The sequence below is a fragment of the Stereum hirsutum genome, assembly GCF_000264905.1.
Source record: "Stereum hirsutum FP-91666 SS1 unplaced genomic scaffold STEHIscaffold_16, whole genome shotgun sequence".
NCBI classification, from domain to species: Eukaryota; Fungi; Basidiomycota; class Agaricomycetes; order Russulales; family Stereaceae; genus Stereum; species Stereum hirsutum.
Window position 1 is genome coordinate 1,171,308 of NW_006763146.1, and position 22,996 is coordinate 1,194,303.

The 22,996-nt window shown below is 51.3% G+C and overlaps 5 protein-coding genes across 5 annotated transcripts; 4 read left to right on the plus strand and 1 right to left on the minus strand.

Annotated features, from left to right (window-relative positions):
- Positions 1-1,154: 1,154 nt before the first annotated feature.
- STEHIDRAFT_171683 (uncharacterized protein) lies at positions 1,155-3,518 on the plus strand (the record flags this gene model as incomplete). Its single annotated transcript, XM_007308985.1, has 9 exons — positions 1,155-1,301; positions 1,364-1,417; positions 1,571-1,686; positions 1,748-1,927; positions 1,991-2,045; positions 2,107-2,297; positions 2,418-2,424; positions 2,542-2,656; positions 2,830-3,518. 9 exons carry the CDS (start codon positions 1,155-1,157, stop codon positions 3,312-3,314), a joined length of 1,350 nt encoding a protein of 449 aa, XP_007309047.1. The 3' UTR covers positions 3,315-3,518.
- Positions 3,519-4,319: 801 nt separating this feature from the next.
- On the minus strand, positions 4,320-5,906 carry STEHIDRAFT_171684 (uncharacterized protein; the record flags this gene model as incomplete). Its single annotated transcript, XM_007308986.1, has 3 exons — positions 4,320-5,343; positions 5,397-5,701; positions 5,768-5,906. Coding segments are annotated over 3 exons (1,279 nt in total), but the record flags the coding sequence as incomplete, so codon positions are not given.
- A 493-nt stretch (positions 5,907-6,399) lies between these two features.
- STEHIDRAFT_124908 (uncharacterized protein) lies at positions 6,400-7,198 on the plus strand. Its single transcript, XM_007308987.1, has 3 exons — positions 6,400-6,506; positions 6,587-6,956; positions 7,032-7,198. Exon 2 carries the CDS (start codon positions 6,739-6,741, stop codon positions 6,901-6,903), a length of 165 nt encoding a protein of 54 aa, XP_007309049.1. The 5' UTR covers positions 6,400-6,506; positions 6,587-6,738; the 3' UTR covers positions 6,904-6,956; positions 7,032-7,198.
- A 6,736-nt stretch (positions 7,199-13,934) lies between these two features.
- On the plus strand, positions 13,935-16,890 carry STEHIDRAFT_171685 (uncharacterized protein). The gene is made up of 6 exons (XM_007308988.1): positions 13,935-14,035; positions 14,111-14,327; positions 14,759-14,853; positions 14,919-16,225; positions 16,292-16,393; positions 16,454-16,890. Exons 1-6 carry the CDS (start codon positions 13,960-13,962, stop codon positions 16,787-16,789), a joined length of 2,133 nt encoding a protein of 710 aa, XP_007309050.1. The 5' UTR covers positions 13,935-13,959; the 3' UTR covers positions 16,790-16,890.
- Positions 16,891-19,615: 2,725 nt separating this feature from the next.
- STEHIDRAFT_85523 (uncharacterized protein) lies at positions 19,616-22,763 on the plus strand. The gene is made up of 8 exons (XM_007308989.1): positions 19,616-19,772; positions 19,863-19,976; positions 20,063-20,231; positions 20,313-20,462; positions 20,567-21,723; positions 21,784-21,868; positions 21,934-22,067; positions 22,131-22,763. Exons 1-8 carry the CDS (start codon positions 19,727-19,729, stop codon positions 22,169-22,171), a joined length of 1,896 nt encoding a protein of 631 aa, XP_007309051.1. The 5' UTR covers positions 19,616-19,726; the 3' UTR covers positions 22,172-22,763.
- Positions 22,764-22,996: the final 233 nt, after the last annotated feature.

The window sequence follows — 22,996 nt, forward strand, 5'->3', positions numbered from 1 at the left end:
GCAAAGTTACAAAAATACTCCCATATCACCCTGTTTCCCCTATTGGTACCCAGGCTAGTACCCCAAGGGTGCACAGGCATATATGTATTATTATTCTACCATTTTCCCGCAATTTTATTGCCTATCATTCTCTCCTGGTTCACCGTTCAGTCCACCCTGCTCACAGACCCCATAGCCCTATTTTTGCCCATTTACAGCCTGCAGACCACCTACCTGCTCACCCCCTATTCACCCCCTACCCCGCGGGAACCAACCTGGAATGTTTTTGCCTGGAGAGAATCCGAACGCATACGAGTTGCGCCTCCAGGCATATTCAAGCACACAAGTTGTGCCTCCAGGTGATTCCGAGCACATGCGAGTTGTGTCTCCAGGCAATTAGCGTGTCGTACGAACATGCCTGGAGGCACAACTCGTATGTGTTGGATCCTGCCTGGAGGCACAACTCGTCTGTATTCGAATTTGCCTGAAGGCATAACTCGTCTGCCTCCAGGCAGTGCTGGATGCCTCCAGGCGTCGCCGGACGCGCCGGACGCGCCGGGTACAGGTCACAGTATGACGCTCCTTCACGGTTCGTCTCTTCTTCCTCGCTGTATTTCTTTCTATATCTTGTGGATGACTCATGTGTTGCAAGGAACTCGTCCCCTGCCGGCTCCTTGAATGCAGCTGGTCATCGTAAGTATCTACAGCTTTTCTGGCCCGTGGTGACCGAAATGATACCGTAGGATACCGAACCGTTGGTGCTCCTTGCCCAAGGTGTATCAAGCACTGCCTTTGTTCTTGTTCTATATCCGTCAGTTATTGGTTCATTGTTCGATAAGGACTCTCATCGGCCAGTTCTGCATGAACATCAGACGCACTGGCAACGGGCCCTTCTAGCTTTTTTGGCATAGGCACTTCTCACGCAAGGCCCTATCTAGAGATTCTGTCCCAACTCCCTCGCTCATATCCTCCGTGCTGGTTCGAAGTGATGTAATTGGAACAGGCCTTATATACCAGGAGGATTCGCTTCGTTCTCTCCGTCCCTGACCCCTACGCTGAGCGTATTTTCTTTCCTTGGGACTGGGGGCGAGTCTCCCGTCTACGCCCTTTCGCTCCTTCAATCTTCGTTCGCTTTTCTGAGGGTCCTCATTCTGCTCAACTAAACATTTCTTTTCATGGGTGCTACGCTTTCGCGCGAGAATGGCAATGCATCGATAGGCTCCAGCGGTGGCCCAGGAGGCGACTCTTCGTCAAATATTCTCATCGACTCGCATCTCATGTCTGGCTATCCGTTTGATGCACTTGCCACTGGCTTTGTGACTGTAGGACGTTTCCACGACTTTTGAAGCAATCTCTACTCACTCAGCTTTTTCATTCGACATAGACCGTAGTGGCCGCCAGTTTCATATCTGCTTTCTCCGTCATCCTTCTTGTCGTGGTGAGCTATTTCTGTCGCGCGTGGAGACTTCTTTTTGACTTCGAGCTCGTCGGGTGGCTATAGCTGCAAGTACTGGGACGAATTCAAACCGAACACAAGCGGACACATTTCGTGGCTTACTTCAACTCATTACTGTTGGCAAACTTGCTCCAGGCCATTGGCACACTCATGAATGCACAATGGGTCATAAAAGGCGCTGTCTATGCCGGAGATCTGTGTAGCGTGCAGGGGGGGATAAAGCAGATGGGGAATGTGGCAGCAGCATTATGGTGCGTCGTGTTATTGTTCAGGGATTGCTCTGTGTTCTGATGATGGGCATGTGCACGCTAGGTCCTTCATGATCGCTTTGCACACCTTCAACTTGTTGTTCCTGCGTAGAAAGATGACGGCGCTTGGCCAGTGGTTGACTATTGCCATCGGATGGACGGCTGTCATGTTCATCATCATCATTGGACCCCTTGCGATACAGACTCCCGAGAAAGGGCCTTACTTTGGGATATCAGGTTACTGGTTCGTGTCTGTCTGCTTAAACTCCGACAATACGCCTCGGATCTGACTTCATACGTCGTTCAGGTGCTGGATAACCGACGCATACCCCGCTGAACAGACATACTTGGAGTACTTCTTCGTAAGTTTCCGTCCACTTCGTATACGCGAACGAAGCTCTGACCGTGGGTTGTCTCACCAAGGAATGGCTCGCAGCGTTCTTCAGCTTCATCCTCTACACCTGCATCCTCCTGCGTGTCCGTGGTAACCTGATTCGCGACAACAAAGGTGTCTGGACTCTTCGATGGGTCCCATCTCATCAGAGTTGGCAACTCTCTGTTCAACGAGATATGTTGGATACTGCGATGCGAAAGCTAGCCGCTTCCATGGTGTGGTGAGTGCTCTACCCACGCATTGCCCGTCTCTCCATCTTCTGATAATCTTTCGACTTCTTTAATCTTTCCGGTATGAAATCGTGATTATGATGTGCGAATGGTGGGCGCGGGTGACATAGGCATCCCGTGCGTCTATCTTTGTTCTTTCCTTCACTTCTGTTTGGGAAAGGACGACCTTCTGCTCCGTCCTCGCCGTCGACTGGCTGTCTACTCCTGTCCTGACAATGGTCGCTCTATATTTAGGTGGCGTACACGATCCTCATCGTTCCCATCACCCTCGCGCGTTTCATCTCCTTTGCGGGATCGAGCGTTCCCCCATCCATCACCTTTCTCGCTGACTTCATCTTCAATCTCAGCGGTGCGTATCTTCCTCTCCGTCATCGATGTCACTGGCCATTGTACATGACGGAAAAGCTGACTGACCGAGATCACCTCTTTGTCCCCCGTCCCCTGTCCCATGTCCCATGTCTACCATGGGTGTCGTGTGTGTCGCAACCTACGTCATCACATCACACACGAACGCACATACAGGTCTCGTCAATCTGATACTCGTCTTGACCACCCGTCGTCTCCTCCCAGACTTGCACACCCTTCCTGATCTCACCACCCCAAGGCTAAAACTAGACAAAGACTCGCCCGAAGCGGTAGGCAACACTCCGTTTGTACTCCAGCGGCCCATCACTGGCATTGTCAATGTCGACGAAGAGAACGGACCGGGGCCTGGTAGCGAAGGCGGGCGCATCGACCGTTTCAACGCCGATGATGACGATGCTGTCGAATCCGGAACACGTCGAGCTGCTGTAATGCGGGTAGGGAAGCAGACTGGGGCCGGCGAGGACGAAGGTTTGATTGACGAGAAGGAAGATGTTCGAATAGAGAAGCCGGTGAAAGAGTATTCTCATTCTGATGCCCTGCGTCTCAGACGTGACGAGACCGCGTCGGTCGCGGACACGGCCTCTAGATACAGTCTTGCCAGCTTGGACTCGACAGCGCCGTTGCGTCCTGCTGCTGCTTGAGCGGGAGCTGAGCGCTGGTTCTCTCCATGGACTTCCTAGACTTTGCTTCCTGGGCTTCGGACGCTTTCTTAGATTTGACGGACGCTGGTTTATCTCGGGCTGTATTTTCATTTGTCTCTTCGCTTTTCGCGGTGTACTAGTACTAGTATTCCTGCGGTTCTGCTTAGACACAAATCTTACAGCCTCGTTTTCTCTCCGATACGCATATACCCATCTCGAGCTCCGTTGTGCTTAGAACCTAGCCTATACTGTAGCGTGTTTACGACCGTGCCCATCGGAGCTGCGACTTAAACTTTGGGTGACGAACGGAGGACATGTTCGCGCCATGTTGCGGGGCTGAACACGAGCTTAACTGAAACTCTTTGTTTTGTGTTTCTGCTGGCCTGGCCAGGTTTGAATGACCCTGGACGTGCTTGGACAACCCCCTTGCGCCTCCCTACGTTCATTGGCCGAGAACGTTACAGTCTGGGCGACAGGCTAATACATACCTGCACGATGAATAGCTCATCTAGAAAACAGCGAAGAAGTGAGCTCGACCGTGCATGAGTTCGTCTTCGGAGAGCAGTGTGGCCCAGGCCTCTGTGGCGTATGTGCTCAGCTACAAGTTTGTTTTTGTACATGGGGACCTCTCTTGTCCTCCTTGGCCGGTGAATGACTGTTTGGTCAGACCTGGGCGGTCGATTGTAAGCTGATTCCCAACTTTGGAAAGGAATGCAGATACGGACTTGGCAGGGTTGCGCGAACCTCGTTTCGTAATTTTCGGTGTGGCGTAAGGAAGTTCGTCGAAGTGTGGCGCCGTGTGGCCAATTTTTGAGAACTCCTGAAGCAAAGACCCGCGTCGAGTACTAGTGATTGTCGAAGGCTAGCCTGGAATACCAAACAGCGCGCTAAGCGATCATCGTAGTCCATAACGCTTGATCATAGACACCAAGTACACACTGAAATACAGCTGTACAGTACTGGAACATAATGATGATCATACTGGCAACTTTTGAAACATAGGGTGGGATATCTGGGTAGGTAGTTTGCGTGGGTGGCGGATGCGTTGCACGAAGGCGGATCAGGAGGATAGTAATACATTTCAGAGTGGTGGGCTGCTATGTCAGCTGAGAGGTGGTATCGTGTGTGAGAGAAAGAGAGAGTGAGGTATGTAAAGTGAATGGAGATGTGGCGAGAGTAAGGCGATGAAGAGACTTAGATTCCATCCACGGAGCTGATGATACTAACGTCCACACACGCCGCAACCAGCCCGTCCACAGCCTCCCTCGTATCCTCATCGAGCCCCTCATCCGCCTCAATCTCTCTAGCCAATACATCGCCCTCGAGCGATTTGACGACTTTGACCGCAACGACCATCAAACAGGACGTCACCTCCCTATCCTTCAGCGACTCAACATATCGAGTGAGTTCTTCGCACATATCAATGAGGTCGTCTTTCAAGCACTCGAGCGTGATCTTCGACAGTGGCGACGTCGCGAACGCGTCTAACGACGGCTGGATCGTCTCCGGTATGACGAGGGGCGTGAAATGTACGGATGAGAGCGAGGGGAGGGTGATGGCCGAGTTGTCGTTCGAGTTATCGAGGCCGGCGTGGAAGGTGATATGCCGGAGTGAGGGAGCAGAGGGTGAGATGGAGAGGCGGCGGAGGATGGAGTGTGTGAAGGTGCTGTTCTGAGAAGGTGAGACGTCAGGGTGGGCGCCGAGCTCGAGCGATTCGAGCGAGCAGGTGATGGGGAGGAAGGGAGATGACCAGGTGGGGTCGCCGAGGTGGGTGTTTCGGATAGAGAGGTGTTTGAGGGTTGGGATGGAGAGGAGGTATGGGAGGGATGTTGTTTCGGATAAGGAGCCGAAGTTGGTGGCGACGAGGGGTACGGATGCGATGTAGGAGGAAGTTGTGAGTGAGGAAGAGCGGGAGCGGGGACAGGGATAGAGGTCCGGTGCGTGCTGGACGGAACGGGTGATACGAGTGAGTCGGAGGGTGGAGAGTGCGGGGATGGAGGACGCAATAGAGACGATAATGTCTTCACTCCTGGACAACTATTGATAAGAATGAAAGGTGAAACATTACAGATAGGAACGTACAAGGGAGAGACCTCCTCATCATCGCAGTTCTCTATCTCAAGGTGACGGAGACTGCGAAGGTGGGGAAAACAGTGGATCACATGTGATGCGAGACCCCCTGATAGACGGAGGGTAAGGCGCTCTAGTCGAAGAGACCTGGATAGGAGGCGGACGAGGGCGTCTGTGCGTGGGGTAGCGCCCGCAGATGGTGGTATTGCCGACTCGAACTTGGTAGAGATGTCGAGGGCACGGATGTGGGACCAGTAAGCCTCCGGTACGTTATCGAGGAACTGGACGAGGGCGGAGAAGGATGGAAGCGTGACGGACTGCTTATGGAAGAAATCGAGGCTGAATAAGAGCAAGAAACAGATGCTTAGCAAAGAAAAGCTTACGCTGAACATTGCAGGGACGGCAAAGGCGTGTGCCGATTTGCACGTCCTGGAAAATGCGTTGAGAGCAGCGGGAGGGAAGGCGTCGAGGACGGCGAGCTGCATCTCGTGGGGGAGACTGTTCCATGCGAGGGAGTTCATGGTGGTTGATTGCGAGGAGGGTACGATGTGCGGAGTGGGAGACGCTGAGCCATGGCTGAGTATATATACTGGATGCGAGTCGAGCGAGGACAGCGTCGAATGCAGCAAGCCGACGAAGACGGCTCCATTCAGATCTGCGGATCTCAGATCCACTTATCCCCGCAGAGCTCGGAATCAAATCCTCCGTCCGCCCTGTTCCCGCTCCTCGGCGACTTCTCCCTTTGGCATGCTCGCTTCCTCCTCGTGTTCTGATACCCGCAGAGCCTACCTCAACCGCGCCATGCTAACCTGGTGTTGCCGTCCGCACTAGACACGCTACGCCACTTGTCTCGAGTCCGACGCTGACACCTCTGCTCATCGTCGTCGTCGTCCTTGTCTATCATCGTCTCCCATCCCACTGGTTCCCACAAGCACTGTGACGTTGACTTCTGGCTCACGCGCTTTTCATCAGGCTATCTTGAGCATTTTCTTCGCCAGAAGCTACTGCTCATCTCCGACTAAATTCGTTCATATGTGTGTCACTTCATAGTGGATGCTACCCGACCTCCTCACAAGGGGACTGGTCACGTTATCCTCTAATCATTCCTTAGTACAGTACCTTGTGAGTTCCTTCAATATGCACTCCTAAAAACTTACGCGTACACCGACGCTGGTACTCAAAAACATCCTTACATCTCATAGCCTCGCCGCTCGCCCTCGTGGATACGCGTGATCCCGCTCTGCCACTCTGCCGATCAAAAAGGTGTCTCAAAAAAGACTGTTTGCTACCAGAAGGAAAGTCGTACACCACGGACAATTCCGTTTCTTTCTCTTTGCCATATCGGAGCATAAAGATGGCGAATGGGAAAGAACGGTCATCTCCCGAGAAAAGCCCTCCTTCTCCTTTCTTCCATCCGTCCGGCCTTCAAACGGAACACTTTCGACGCTCACCCCCGTATCTGGAAGGAAGCCTTTCCGAGTCGCCTAAAAATTCCGTCGCCAGAAAAGTCGATGGATAGTCTGTTCCATGACCTTTCCCTGTACTTTTTCCTAGCAGAAAACTTTGCGGCCGGTAAACGACTGTCCTGCCATACGAACACTCGTAATCCGTCTTTGTCTGACTTACAGGCCTGTCGCTCGTTTTTAGGTGCTCCCGACTCAACCATAGCATGCGAGGTCCGATTCCGACTGGTCGGACCTTCTCTGTGTGGCCGTGCTGTCACTCCGTCCATCTTGACCCACACATCACGCCTTTTCTTTCCTCTGATCCATTGGAGAGATCTTACTAGGCAGTATGTTCAATAAGCACCCAAGTCACCTCACCCTTTCTATTTCGTTTTTTCTAGCCAACATCAGGTTTGTCTCATCGATTCCGAGCATCCAGGTATTTTATACTCCTTCTACTATGTTTACGGTGACCACGTTCCTCCGCCACACCATTCCGAGCCATATTTTTCCTTCCAAGTTATATTTACTCGCGGGTTGAGACGGGAAATCACGTGCTGCTTGCCAACTTGTCTTACTGAAGATTTCAGTCTCAAACACCGAGCTCTACTTACCTCCGTCCTCTTTGCTCGACTCTCGACATATGACACTCAGCGTGCCGCGCCACTAAACACCACACGCGCTCTTTTCGAGGAAGGAACATTCGAATCGACCCAGTGGAACCACTTCCGTCCGGGTGCCACAATGACCAGCGTGTGAAACGAGCCAGCAACAACCCATCTTCACGTTGTTTTTCGACCCACACATACTCCTTTCAGGGTCCTGTTCCAGAGACGCCGCACGCATCGTGATCGTTGTGTTTTTACTTTGCTCACCAGTGCGCGTCGCGGGAGCCACGAAGCTGACTAAGAGGCCGGAGGATGCAGGTAATGTAATAAAACCTGTTACGGTGCTTGTTATGGCCCAGTCCTCGCTCGGATACTGACGAACTCGTTGTTTTGTGCTGTGTCTCTCGGTTCGGATATAAAACGTCACTGGTCAGTCGATTTGTGTATGTCGGCGTTTGGGTCACGGGTTGGGTGAGTGAGCACGGAGGATTGGAGGGGCATGCGCATGAACTGTGGGTCCAAGTTACTTATGATCATGAGTCGGATGTAGCCGAGGACGCTCGTAGGCATCTTCGTTCTTTGTTCCTCCGTTTTGTCTCTTTCTGATGTCTTCGTTCCTTCTTCCTCTCTCGGCTGCTGGTCTTAGTTCAATGACGCTCGACGCTGACTCTGAGATTTTGACCCACAGGTCTTGCCGACGCCTAAGTATACCAGTCAGACGCTCTCCTACCCCTTCCTCCATGCGTCCACACCACTGCTTCTTCGACTCCAAGTTCTGTTCTCCACGGCCTGGAGCTATCAGATTTTGGGCCACTACCAGAAGGCTATGCACACACATCCGCGTACTTCGCCATGGATCAGTCCTCTCAACCTCTTCGGGTCACGTACGGCATCATTGCATCCCAGTGGCGAAGCAGACTGCCGTCTCGAGAACGACAATCCCCTCTTCGAATTTTAATCACCGGCCTCTCCATCTCCAGAGTCAAAGAGCAGTGTCTGATATTATGTGTTATATTGACTGCTCTTGACTAAGTCCACTCTTCGGACATCCGAGATGCGAGATGAAAAAGGACCTGAATCGGGCATAATTCATCGGTCGTCGAATCAAAGCATGGTGCATCGGGCTTAGTAGGACCCTTCGAGGACTGACGGCGATCATGAGGCGTGAGGCCCGTCGGTGTTGGATTGTTGGTGGCTGGCCGCCGCCACATTGACACGCCACGGCTTTGTAAACGAGGACCGTTGCCGTCGCTGCTGACACCACACTCGGTCACTGCATCGAGCACTCGAGACGACCTATTTATTGCGTCCGGTTTCTCAGTATCTCGAGGTTCATCTGTCTTTCTGGTGATAGTCGCTCGCGCTCGCTGGGCGCAACGGCTTCTGCTTGAGAGTCCTGGCGCCGAATTGCCAGTGGGTGGGATGACCTCATCGCGAAGAATCCGTTGCTGATGCATCAGTTCGGCCTGTCGGATTGGCTTGATTACGCTTTTGGTGTCCTTATTCGCCTCCGTGTCGAGTGGACCGTGCACGCCGCCGGTTCTGTGGCGCTTGTTCTTGAAGTCATTGTTGCTCTAATTTGGTTTAATGCCGATTAGTGCAGAAGTATGGTGGCTTAGCCAAACGGGGATTGCAGGCAGCGGCCATCATGTTCGCGAAGTTGGCGGGCCGTCGTCAGGCTGCCAGGGCGGGCTAGTACTTATAACTTAACTTCCATCGGCAGCCTTGTCACTACTTGTGTACTTATCAGACCACCGACAAGTACGCAGGTCAAAGTGGAGTGCATTACACGTCGTTCTTACTACTTACGTGCCCACCAAGTTGCATCCATCGGAAGGTGATTGTCGCGTGATGATGGAACGGAGAGATATGGACCCAGAAAGGGAATGTGATTGACGATGTTGGACGAGATGACGGATGACGGTGAGTGGTCCGTGATGGATTGCTTGTCACGGGAGTCCGAGGGAGGTGGATGAGTTGGTAACACTCGTTGAACTGAGCAGTGCTACTCGTCTTGGATCCCCGTTCGGCTGTTCTTTTTTTGCTTGGGAGGAGTGTTCCTTTTTTCTCCTGGAGTGTTCTCTTTCTTTCGACTGAGATATAGGCTGGTCCATATGGTTCGGAGGCCGTAAGTACGGCCTTGCAACGGTCTGAGGCGTCCGTCGGAGGCGGCTTGTCCACGACTTGTCGGATGGTGTGCGGTCGAAAACAACGTGCACACTCTACGCGCAGGGCTCTGTCTGGAATTCGAAAGAATAATTTGGCCGGTCACTCTGGCTGCGACGATGCAGACTAAAAGCGGCCCCCGGTCTTCTCAGAACTTGTAGCGGTTGTGGGGGCATATACCTTGCGGAAGTAGAACGTACATAAACTTGGTGGGTGACGCATTATAGAATTCCCCGTGAACATATGGATTTCGGCCTGCGGACGTTTTCCTGGAGTCTGTGCGGGAGCAGGGTATGCCTATATTTGTACCTTGTTCGAACGGCGTGTTGGTCCTGGTAATCCAATTCTGCGGTGGAAGGGATTCCCAATGGAGGTAAGCCTTTACTCTTCATATCGTGACTATTCCTTGACTTCTCTCATAATCATTTGTTCACGGATTTTAACTCCGGGCCCATGGCTGGTGCAAGTGATCAGAGTAGTACCTCTCACACTGAACCACAACAAAATCACCCCGTCTCGGAACTTTGGCCTCCCTCAGAAAACACACTGCTATGCGATTGACACCGGAGCTTTACGCCTCGTTCAGAAGTCCAGTCTCATCGGAAATAGCTCTCTGCTCATCCGCGGCGCACGACCTAGTCTTCATTGCGTTCGAAGCCGCGTAAGGAACGAATCTTTTCTTGAGTCACAGACCCATGCCTACTCTCTCCCACAGTTTGTATCGCGAAGTAGGTCATTGGTCAGTTTATATCTCTTCGCTTCTCAGCCCTCGCTCATTCATACTTACACCATCCATGCATCATTCATTCAGATTGTTTCGTCCATGCTATACTTACCTGCTCGCGAACACTCATGGAATGGTACCGGCCTGGCAACCCTGGTCAATCTTCGTCGTTCCAGCTTTGAGGTGATGGAACGCCTATAGATGATGAAGTTTAAATATATACCTCGGATGGAGGAGACTCCGACGACGTGCGAGGAATGGTCTACAGATGCGTGGACGGGAGCTACGATATTTTTGCGCTTTCAGCGCGCCGAGGGTTTTACGACGCCAAGTCTTGATACGTTCTCTGGAAGTCGGTCTCAATCAATTTCCTCAAAACGTTGCGGGTGTTGACACATTCGCTTTGATGTTTTGCAGGTCGATTTAACGTCAGCAGAAGTGGTCAGTTTATTCTGGGCTACAAAGCCACTCGCTTTGGCATTATGAAGCCCTCTTTTCGATCTCCTCTTCCTATGTCGCTCAAATTCTTCTGCGTCGGCCTTGACACCATCAGGTGGACTCGGATCGTCGCAGGCCAAGTTCCGGCGTGTCAACGAAGAACAGATCACCACCCGACCACTACCGCTGCGCTTTGCTCTTCACGATTCAGAGTGTCCCAGCCGCTTCCTCGTCGGCTTTCGCGAAACACCATCATCATCGCAGCGGATCGGGTATCTCGTTCAGAAGGCTTTGAGCGCTTTGCCCAGCACTTTCTCCATTGGGCCACCGCCTGAGCCATGAAACGTATTGCACCGCAAGCACTGCACAGTGCACGGTTAGCGCTCACTGTTCTGTGAGTGCACTTCACCTCGATAGTTCTGGCCGAAACATTGGCCGATCACGATTGACAAGCTCTGCTTTATTTGTTATAGAGCGCGTCTTCATGTCGTCACCGAACTTGTTTCAGCGACATCTAAACCCCCGCATGCCAGCCCTGAGCTCGGACATCCGCTTTGTTTAGGGGTGTACCTCGACATTGGCGAGCTGCCCTGCGCATTGATACCACTTCCAGGGCTATGGGGCCCATGATGGTGAGCTTGAGTTTGAGCTCTAGGTCAGCCCCGACTCTCGCGATAAATGTAAGCTTATTTGTTCCGTCCTTCAGTAGTCCCTGTCTAGGCTTAACTGGAGCCACTGCTTGGCTTTGTACTCCACAGCGATGAAAGGAGGCTACTGCACTTGTCCACGAAGTGTAGGGCAGTAATCCGTGTCTCTCGCAGGCTTCGTCAGTATTACAACGCTGGCTCATAAGGTACCCGAGTATCGACCTTCCCCGCCGCTTAGTTTTCTGGATGGAAAACGCCGGCGCTTGTCATGACGACTTCTAATTTGTGGGACCACCTACAGCACCCTACGCTTTCAGTTTGTGCGTTATCCCCTCGTAACCATCTAATTTTTTCGTTCTTACTATAGACACGTCCTGCCGCCACCGTGGGTCCTTGTCCTCAATATGGGGGCAATCCTCCGCCTATCTCAGTCTTTCGAGTCGTATGTAGTGCTGATAGTCAGGTTCTTCTCAACCCTACACTAATATCGTGTTATAGGCTGATGTTTGACGCTTGACGTCGTATTCTTTGTACGTCAAACGTCTCACTTTGATTAAACGGTTGGGTACCTCGAAGCAGTGTACTGACCTTCTTGTCCCTTTCCTCTACAGGCCGCAAAACATTCGCGACAGTTTAATTCTCTCAGCGTCAAAGAATTCAGCAGTATGGCCGTCGACCCTGCAGCATCACGACCTTCGGAATTGCCGTGATGTCTTGTTGCCTTGTTCTATTTTTCGATAGGGAGGTATGGTCTCGTCACCAAGGAAGTGCTTCGTTTCGCCTCTGGGTCGTCCATGCATACCCTATACCTCTGAAGAGATGAGAGTCCCGTCTCTCGTTCAGGTCTCGGTGTTTTATTAGTCTTTTTTTGTTTCTCCATTGGTCGGCCCTAATCGCGACTAATTATCAGACTCGACAAGGAAAAGAATCAGGTAACACAAATATGGCGGCTTAGCACGCTTGTGCAACCCTATCGCATGTGTAACGCAGATATACATTCTCCGCGTCTTACAAAGTCTCACTATTGTTGATCATCTGCTCAAGTTCACTTCACCGCTGAGCACGGATCTACGGCAACTGCCACAAGTTTAACGTGGTTTCGTCCTTAGCGAAGGGCTTCAGGCAAGTTACCGGAAGTGTCAAACACCCTCCATTGACCCGGCGTTACGCCTGAGGAAGCCACTTCCTGAAGTTGATAAACCTGGTCTCATGAGCCAGTCTCTTTTTCACCACCCAAGTTCGCATCTATGTCTTACTACTTACTGCCACGCACCTTACTCCTGCAATATAGAGTGGCCACCGTCAGTGAGGCCCCAGTGGTTATCTCTCTGTCTTTCTACCTTCCTCTTGAACTCGGGGTGAAAATCCGTTCCTCCTATCATCAAACTCTATGTCCTTAGGTTGTCCCGCTGCCAGCGTTCCTTGAATATGTACCTGCCGAAATATGCCGTTGCGATGACCGATTTTTTTTTGATAGTGCGCCTCCCTTGACATCTTATGCTAGTATAGTAGTACGTTATTCCCTTTCGGGGGCGTCAATTGTGCGAGCATCAGCGGCGTTTCCGACCTATTTCTACATCTTGGGATCACCCGGTTGTAAGGAACTTTCGAACTTCTCGATGAGTCGTGACGCACTTTCACCGTGTATTTTATCCAGCGGCCCTGTACTTATCGTTCGCTGGCCACCAACCTTGAAGCCTCGTATGCAAGGAAAAGCGGCATAGCCCCGAGGTACCCAGTTGCGCGTTAACTTCTATCTTCATGTAAACTGAGTCCATATGGTCTGTGTCTGTCGATGCCGCCCGACGCCGACCGGCATCCCGTTCTTTGTGTTGGCCGTGACTCCTTCAACTCATCGACCTAGGATTCTCCATATTACGATCTTCGAAATTTTTCTACGCATATCCGCAATGTGTCGGCAGGAATGATACACGCCATTTTATTATTTATCGGTCCCAGGTGCGACCAACTAACAAGGTATCAACAGGGAGCGTAAAATATAGAAGGGAAGTGTCCATTGTGATATGAAGCTGGGCTACTCGAGACAATGGACGAGCGTCGAGGAGGAAGACGTTGATTGTCTGACGCAACTGGACCCCCATTCCTTACGATCCGCTCGATGCTACGCACAAGGAGATTTAAGTCTGAGAGAATCCATACTACTTATAAGGGTGATGAAGAACGACTCGTTGTATCAATTCCCTACTAGCGCGGAATCCTGGGAAATTTAAACCTTGAAGACCTCTAGCGGAGCTTCGGATATTTGAAACGATGAAGGCACCTGGGGTAGGGTCGAAGGTTCATCACAAAAAAGCAAAATCTTGGTCAATGCAGCTTCCGACTAAGAAGTTGAACTTGACGACTTTTATCGGAATTTGCCGCTCCCGATAGGGGAAGAATAGCTCGCCGGATTTGGCGTGTGACGTCATCGATAGTCGGTAGGGCAAGGATGGGTTTGGACGACAACCATGATGCCGATCTTGGAGCTGCCCGACTTTACAAGCTTGATATCCCCCACGACACTGAGCCAGAATAATTTCTACAGACATGACAGACTTCGTACGCCGCCTCGTCTCTGGAAACAAAGCACGGTTCAAGGATGACGACCTCAAACTGGAACTTGGTCTGTGTTTCAACCCAGAAGATTCCTTCATCATCAGGGAAATACTGACCCTCTTCCTGTCCTTCGAATACACAGACTTGGTTTACATCACTGACCAGGTGATTGTTATGGGCTACCCTGCGGTTGGGCTGGAGGGCCTGTATCGCAATCGCCGAGAAGACGCGAAGAAATTCCTCGAACATCGACACGGGAAGAACTTTTGGGTCTTCAACTTCTGCCCTGCTCGCGAGAACTCATACGATGCGGACGTCTTCGATGGGCGAGTGAGCAGGTATCCATTCCCAGATCATCAGTGAGTAGTATCGTTCTTCTCTGCACCCTATACCCTACCGGCACAACATGTGTGGCGCACTCTGCTTGGCCGTGGTCTCATGCGCAAACGCGCAGACGATTGTCGAACAAGTACCAATGAAGGTGCACAAGTCGATTGCTTGATGAGGGGCGTCATATCTGTCGTATGCTCAGTATATCGTGGGGTCCCTAATGTCGTATGACTGGTCGAGGATAGCCATCTGTTTGTCCGTCTCGAGCACCAGAAATAGATCATCACAAACACGAGGAATGATATTTCCCTTCATCCGGTTAGTCATGCGGGAAGCCCATACCATGCTACTTTTGCCTTTTCGTAGAAAGTCCACGTGTAATCCTTTCTTTCGGCGTAGTCCTCGTTCTCTTGAGTGTTCTATACTCTCTTCAGCCTCAACGCTAACCTCAGCATTGTAGTGCACCACCATTGGCAATCCTCGCTCTCGCCGCACGAGAGATGCGTGTCTGGCTCGAAGGCTCGCCGGAAAGAGTGGCTGTGCTACATTGCAAAGGTACATACGCTCTCAACTTGCCTCTTTACACCACATGTGATACCTACTAACTACGGATTCAATAGCCGGGAAAGGACGCTCTGGTACCCTTGCTTGCTCCTACCTTCTGACACTCGACGCCGAGCCAAGCGCACCCAGTCTTCCACGCAGCTACAACAAAAAACAATGGAAGAAAATGTCTAGAACTCTTTCGCCAGCCCAAACCTCCGGTACGGCAGCATCAGAGACCTCGGCTCCTCCTGTAGACGAGAACACCACGCCGACGACGTCGGCCAGTAACGAAGAGAGTCTTGGCGACGTAGAGAAGAAGGAGAATGCTTTGGCAAGAGCAGAGACACTCATGGACGAGATGCCCTCTGACGATGGGATGGACGAACCAGAAACTGCCCCAGATACGGACGGCGAGGATGGCGAATCAACTATGGAGTCGACAAGTGGTATACATGGACCGACTGGTTTGGCGGAAGTTGATAAGAAGTTGACGAAATCGGAGCAGACGGTCCAGAAGGAGTCATTGGATACGGTCAAGAATGAAGGGATCAAGGTCGAGGATCATGCACAAGACGATTACCCGGCACAGGAAAAGGCTGTCAGGGTCGTCGAGTCTCCTGAGACCACCGGCAATAACTCCCCCACGCTTGTTTCCAAGTCGAAGGCGGCCTCAAAACAGTCGACTCTGTCATCCGTACTCAATCTTCATACCTCAAGGCGCATGCGGAGAGAATCTGAATCGTCTTCCTCCTCGTCTTCATCATCCTCATCATCCTCATCCTCTTCTGACGACGAGAAGAAGAAGGCGCCGAAAAAGCCAAAACAGGGAGTGTCTATCCCTTCTCAGCGAAGGTGGCTTCTATTCTGGTCCATGCTTCTCGCAGATGAAGGACCTCAATACTTCTGGCCACCTCTACCCCACCCTCCGACATCTCCCTATCACGACCAAGAGCCCATACGTCCGCGAGTACGTCTCCTCGAAATGAAAGTTCGACTGAAGGAAGACCGAGGTATGAAGGTCAGCGTGGTCAAGGCTGCTAGTCAACTCCTTGATCGCCTCGCCCCCAAGAAGGTCAAGGGCAGTGTTGCCGGCGAGGGGGGTACCGATATGTCTGATCTCTGGTGCAGCTTGGCGAGGTATGATGATGAGTTCGTCGATGTGCTTGAGAAGTGGGAGCGGTGGAGTCGCGAGGCTGGAGTCGGTGGAATGGGGCGGAGGAGGAAAGGGGGCGATGAGATGCCAACTCTGAAGAGTGATGAGGTTGAGGAGACGCCGGCAAAGTTGCAGGAGGGAATCAAGGATCTATTCAAAGATGATAAATGGGATAAGAAGAAAATGGTTCGTAGCTTCGCGAAGTTAGGACCTGTGGCTGCATCGGAGGTCAGTCTCTCCCTCCATGACTCCTCCCCATCTCCGTTTCCTTCCAATCTGATTAACAAATTGTAGACGAGAGACAACAAGATTATCACGCAGACACTTCGTGCTGGAAGCAGTGGCGTCGTGCTCGATTCGAACAGAGAAGTCCGCTTCAAGCTGTACATGGGCAAAGTAAGTGAATCCTTCTGCGTCGTTCCTTATCGCCATCTGACCATCCACCCGTTCGTTCAGGTCTTCATGACATGGCTTTGGATCATTCCTGCATTCCTCCTCCCTCCTCTACCTACCGATCCTTCCGCCCAGCCCGACCCCGTTACTCTCACCTTCGCAAAATCCGACTGCGACTTTGCCATAGGTCTCGGCTCAGACATAATTGACGTCCAGATGACCTTCCAGCAGATTATGCCCGACGCGCCATCCTCACCACCGCCTAGGCAAGAGAGTGGTGAGAGCGATACAGTCGAGCTCAAGAGAGCCGGTGTTGTGGGTAATGTTGTGGGAGCGATCGAAAAGGGCGCTGGCGTCGATGTTAGGGAAGGAATTGAAATCAACCAGGCGCAGGAGTGATCAAGATATCACAGTCATAGGACGGTTTGGACTCATCTAGAATATATCAAAGATGCTGCTATGTTATATTGATTCTTGAACGAAAACATCTCACAGAGTATGAATACACGGAATACACGCGATGCACGAGGTTCTGGGAGCGGAGCGACCGGCACGCGAGTGGCCCGTCTTCAGGTTCGTTCCGTCGCTGGAAAAGATCTCGTCGACCATTGTGATCATGGTCATCCACGACTCCTCCCCATCTGGTCCCCCTTCCTCTCATAACTGACTGTTTAACTACGTTTGCGAAGGTATTTTTGGATATGACCCGAGATCTGCACGTTGACTTTTTTCAGCTGACGATGCACATGTCCGAGTCCTACTCTCATAAAGCTCTCTGTCCTCTGGATCTTGCAGTACTCTGACGCTATACTCTCTGCGACAATGGATACTTTGCTGCTGGCTGTGGGTGCTCTGTTGTGTTGCCCTGTGTGGGCCGGTGATTGGCCTAACCTAGTCAACGTCACGTCTCCTTTGACTTTGGCGACTGAGCCTGTTTGTGGATCTCTCAATGGGACTAACTTCACGGACATCAATGCAGGTATCAACCTGAATGCTACGAGGTAACGATTGACTGTTCTCTGCTGCCTACTCCTTCTGACATGGCTTACCCAATTTCACAAACTTTGCAGGACCATTGTGGCGTTCGGAGATAGCTGGACATCGAACGGAGGTATGCTAGGGGCCATATTGTTCCCCCGCTTTCATTCTGACGCGATTTCGGATTTATATAGCCAACGGGACAGTCCCCGTTGCCCCGGTCATGCACCCTCCTCTTCCCTCTGCTGGGTCACAGTTCAATGAAAACAGAAGAGCAAGCAATGGGTTTATATGGGTCGAAGATCTGGCAAATACGCTCAACTCGAAGCTTCTGAACGTGGGGTATTCTTCTGCGTCGATCTCCGTCCATTTGACTCACGTTACACTGGATTTTCGGGATGGTCTTTCCCCCTCAGTATGCCTGGGGAGGTGCAGTGATCGACAACGCTGCCTATAACACGACGAACCCAGCGGTGGTAAGTGCCATTTGTGACAGTGTAACTTATCATGGCAAACACGTCTGATTTAAACTCACTCGCGTCCCGCTTATGAAGAATGGCACGCCTAGAACGGATTTTAACGATGAGGCGAGCTTGTTCTTCTTGCAGGGCAAGTATCTAGACTCGTTGGAGCCTAGTCAGACATTGTACACTGTAGCGTTCGGTTAGTTACTGCTGCTCTCACATCGATATTCGGTCTAACGCACTATTGTAGGTATAAAGTGAGCCCGATTGCGATCTTTCAAACCAAGAAACTGGCTCATCCTCTGTGGTGTCGTCTCAGCGATGATGGACAGTTTGAGCTAGGTGAGTGTTCTGCAATTACAATTTACGACCCTAGTCGTGTGGCGCTAAGTATGTTGGTATGTGGCCTTACAGGTGGCGGAGATTATGATATAGCCTACAACACATATGTAGGTTCACCCCAATAGCATGGCTTTTCATTGAAGTTTACACGAAGGCCGTAGGTCAATAGATTGGGAGAACTGCAAGCTTCCGGAGCACAGAATATTCTTGTGCATGGGGTAAGTGCCACCGCCGTTCCTTCCCTGGTGCCACTCTGCTAAATGGCCACACCCATACCCCTTGTGATGGTAGATGTATAAATCTCATACGGGTACGGACGAGCTTCAGAATCGCATTTTTGCGTATCTGCGCGAAGCGCATACCGTGAACGGTACCAATGTCGCGTTCGTGAATCTGCAAACGTATGTCCTCTGTATTCACCTTCGACTTTGTTTCCGCTCAATTCTCGACACGCTACCCATTGTGTGATAGGCTCTTTGGTGCAATCAATGCTACAGCGTCCGCCTTCGGGTACACTGGTAATGGGACGTCAACATGTCTTCTGAGCGCAGACACGACAGAAGGAGGATGCGACGACCCCGATACGCAAGTGTTCTACATCCGTGAGTTCACTCACCTTCGTTCGAGTGTGTTCGGAGCCGCTGATTCATGTCATCATTGGTTTCTGTTATGTAGCGGGACATCCGTCGTCCACGACGCATGAACTTATCAGTTTGTATACCCTGAGAGTTGTAGAGGTCTGTGGATGGTGAAGTTCAAGAGCGGTAGCGTGAACAGCAGAAATTAATGATTCGTGGCCATACAAATTAATGTCGCGAGGCGCATCTTCGGAGCATTCTGGTGGAATGAACAGACGTGGGGATATCCTCATTATTGTCCTCTTCCATGCATCATAATCATTGAGGCAAACCTATCGCAACGAGACTGAAGGGCTTGCTTTTCAATGCAGTACGTTGTTCAAACCACATAACCTGTATCTAAGTGGAATTCTATGGGCCACTCTATCTAGTTGTTCCCCGGATATTTATTCGTAAGGGGGCCACACGACTTTGTCCACTGGGCTGCATCATTTTTGGGGCTACATACTCTGTTCTGCACTGGGCCAGGTAAAAGTCGTTGACACTGCGACATCCGACCAACCATGATGAGTGTGCACTGTTTGCCCTCCTGGTGACCTTGAGTCGGAGATGTCCATGACAAGTTCTTCTTGAGATTTATACCGCAAATAAACGGAGTTGTTTTGCCCGCATGCCGTTGCGTGCCGTCGGGTTTGCCACTGATGGGAAAGGTCAGGGCGCTTAACTTTCGCCTTTTATGGTAGGGGTAATTTGACAGCGGCCAATCGGAAGCCAGGCACGGATCACAGGCAAGTGCTTCCGGTGATCCTCATATCTCTAAGTACCGCAAAGCACCGGCATTCTACCTCTCGACCACCACCCCACCTCACTCCGTCGACAACGTCTGCCCTGCTTGGCCTTGCGCTACCCTCGACGCTGGCGATAGCATCGACCACGGTGCTGCTGGGCTTAGCATTCACGGGAGTGCTGGCACCATGCCTTTCGCCCTCAAGGTCGTATGGTTCAGCCTGTCCATCCTCGGTGAGCCTTTTCGCAGCCACAATATCTCCGACAGCACAGTTTTCGTACCGTGAAATTATACTCATATAATTATGTCCACAAAAAAAATAGGCATCGTCGCGTCGTGGACCATCCTCACGCCGCTTGCGAGGCTGACAGGATCGACATGGGCTCCTTTGCTATACTGTGTGGCCGTAAGCGTCATGCAGATCATGTTTTGCATAGGTTCGTACCTCGTCTTCGCCGACTGCGATCAACCGTGTAACTCATCCGAATTTATACGACTGTAACGGTAATTGTAATCGATGTAGGAATGGTCTGGTGCATGAACCCTGCTCGTATGCCTCACGGCTTTTGCGTCGCTCAGGTTGCTATCATGAGTCTAGCTGCATGTGTCCTGACAGGCGTATGCGCCGCACTTACTATCGCCACATCTGTTTTCGTTTTTAATCCGAAGCCCAGCTCCTATGTTTCGTTTTCGTACGTGTTTGCCGCGCACCATGTATCTTCTCGCATCTCACCCTTTGCTAACAATACAAACCTCCACACCACGCTTCGCAGACTACTACGCTGGAGACCAGTATACTTAATATTTATTCTCGCCTATCCAGTCGCCGCTCTGGTCGCCCACCTTACCGTCATCATCAAATTTGATGCGGTGAATACGTTCAGTGATGATAATTTTGAGTGTGACGCCACGGATCCATTATGGTGCGTTGCCACCTCCCTATCTTTGGGAAAAGATGGATCCCATCACATCGAAGCTGTCTCGGTATTGTCTACTTTGGGCTAACCCTGAGTCGTGCCTGTTGCAGGACTCGTCTAGTGGGCTACGCGGGCGTCCCTCTCCTTCTTGGGATACCTGGATTTATTGTTTCCCTTGTCACAGCGCATAAAATCCGTAAGGCTCAAAGATATGCCGGCCGTCACGATCCTGTCCGCACGGCGTCCAGTCACGGTGGACCAATGTCTTTTACATCCTTTCCAGCAAGGATTTCGCGACGGTCTAAAGCAGGATTCGCCATGGCCACTCGGAACATCAACGTACACGGTCAAAAGATGGGCACACGGCCGACGAACGCGGGCTTGCAGCAAGATTCAGAAGCTTCGCTGAAGGCTGGTACATTATCAGCGCACCATAACTCTTCGCATGATCGTCAAACCCTCACACCCGGTCGTGATGAGGTTCCCCTCGCACCGCCATCTAGGCCGCCTTCTCATTCACACCCAAATTTATCCATATCGACTGACGGAGATACATCCTCTCGTCGATCAGCCTCACCTTCACCCATCACATTTGCTCCTGTAGCTCCATTGCCTTCTCGTCCACGACCAGCCGGATTTCCTCTCGGAGAGTCCGGAGGACCTTCGGTTTCTAGTGGCCCTTATTCACCATCCTTCCCAGATCCTGGAGCTCTTACGACTGCATTTCCTGGCTCTGATCTTAGCGAAGAGGGAGCTGGAGAGGCTATCGCGCCTCCAACCGAAGAGGCGACATCTGGGACGCGATCGCCCGTGGCGTTCGATCAAAATGTTGATTCGAGCCGAGGGTTTCACCTTCCTCTCCGTCCTAGTCTTGAGCTTTCCCCGGAATATGCGCTCGTGGCTATGCGTCAGGAAGAGATCGAGAATTCGTTGGCAGCGAAGGTGAACGGAGGAGCTCCAGATTGGCTATCGTCTCCGCCACCACAGAGCTCTACCAAGTGGATTCGAGATCGACGATACCGAGCGGAGGACGTCAAAGAGGTAGAAGAGGAAGATAACGTCACACTAGACACTCTGGGCTGGTCAGGCAGTCGCACTGGGAGAAGTAGAAACGGGAGTGGCGGAGGCGGTACATTCCACGGGGGAGATGAGGAAGGAGACTTCACAGTCGAAGGAGAAGACATCAGGAGCAAAGAGGGCTACGATGATTATGAAGACATGGCAGAGGCTCCAAGGGAACGGCGTGGCGGTGGCAAAGCTTTAGATCGTAGGTGCCTCCATGTATTCCACTGGGAGCGTTTGAGCTCATTGGACCTTTGACTATCAGGTCTGGGATTGGGACATCCATCACCCCAACCACCTCGACACGACAGTCCCAGCAGCATCTTATTGAAACTTGTAGTGTTTCAGATGTATGTGTTTTCTTTCTGCATCCGGTAGATAGCGATGACTTACTTATTTGTTTTTGCCTGTTCAGGGGATTCTTTGTTATACTCGCCGTGGCATCCGTCTCCACCCTCATCGACGTTATAAAAGGCCGCGCGCCTATGGCATTCGGGTCACAACATGTTGCTATGCTATTAGCGGCTTGGTGGCCTGCTATAGTGTTCGGTGAGTAGAATCCTTCATTGGTGGAATGCTCATCCTTTCTTACACGTTTTATGTTTACTGTAGGTCGTGTACCAGAAATTTGTCGTCGCCCATGGCGTTCATGATCTGTTATGTGTATGATGCCTCATGTTCGTTTCTCATCTGGTCTTTTGTATCGCTCTCCCAGGCTGTGACATCTGCTTGCTCCTTGTACCGTCGCCGTAATCACCCAACGTGTTTCTCTTCTCTTGATCCACGCTAAATCTCTGTTAAGCGTTCATTCTAGCCTTTCGATGTCACATCACTGTATCATATTCTCAAACCCTACAGGCTTCACAACTCTAAGCGTTTACATCTACTCATTCGATCTTGCCCACTCACTTCGTTGTCATTGCGTTGCCATCGGATCCCTCTTTGTCGTGTGTTCATTCACTCTGTATATACCCTTCGATTTCCATCAGGTCGCCAAGACGTCCTCATGGCCTTTATGTTTGCTTTCATCTTGATTTTCTCACTCTCTATTTCTGTGTTGACGGTCGTGTCGTGGTGATTGTTCGTTTCAGATGTCTCACTAGTGGGACCCAAGTTCCAACTTACACATTTTAATAGTTGGTAGAAGGGGAAGGGATATGAAACACTGCTATCGTATTTGTACGATTTGTATCTAGTCTTATATATGGAGTGTACGCTCGCTAGTACCTACCTTGGTTTCCTTGCTCTGCCATTGTACGTGTGCTCGTGCAAGATCAACAAGTCAGAAATGTTCCGAGAAGCGATGGCATCATGTTTGCTTTTGTTTGCTCTGATCCGAGTGCCACAGCAACCTGAAGAGTGGCGTTGCCTCCGATTGTGTAACTCGACGGGCCACCTGTTCCCTTTCACCACCTTGCTTCGTCGTATAGTCTTGGGAGACTCTGTCCTGCTCCAAAGTCTGATCTGGGAATTATATA

What these genes read in the sequence shown, in the direction of transcription:
- STEHIDRAFT_85523 (XM_007308989.1), top strand. Translation starts at nt 19,727, where the DNA reads ATGCCTTTCGCCCTCAAGGTCGTATGGTTCAGCCTGTCCATCCTCG. An exon ending in GTTCAGCCTGTCCATCCTCG is followed by an intron (nt 19,773 to 19,862) that starts GTGAGCCTTTTC and finishes CAAAAAAAATAG; the next exon opens with GCATCGTCGCGTCGTGGACC. An exon ending in AGCTCCTATGTTTCGTTTTC is followed by an intron (nt 20,232 to 20,312) that starts GTACGTGTTTGC and finishes CACGCTTCGCAG; the next exon opens with ACTACTACGCTGGAGACCAG.
- STEHIDRAFT_124908 (XM_007308987.1), top strand. Translation starts at nt 6,739, where the DNA reads ATGGCGAATGGGAAAGAACGGTCATCTCCCGAGAAAAGCCCTCCTTCT.
- STEHIDRAFT_171685 (XM_007308988.1), top strand. Translation starts at nt 13,960, where the DNA reads ATGACAGACTTCGTACGCCGCCTCGTCTCTGGAAACAAAGCACGGTTC. An exon ending in GACCTGTGGCTGCATCGGAG is followed by an intron (nt 16,226 to 16,291) that starts GTCAGTCTCTCC and finishes AACAAATTGTAG; the next exon opens with ACGAGAGACAACAAGATTAT. An exon ending in TCAAGCTGTACATGGGCAAA is followed by an intron (nt 16,394 to 16,453) that starts GTAAGTGAATCC and finishes CCGTTCGTTCAG; the next exon opens with GTCTTCATGACATGGCTTTG.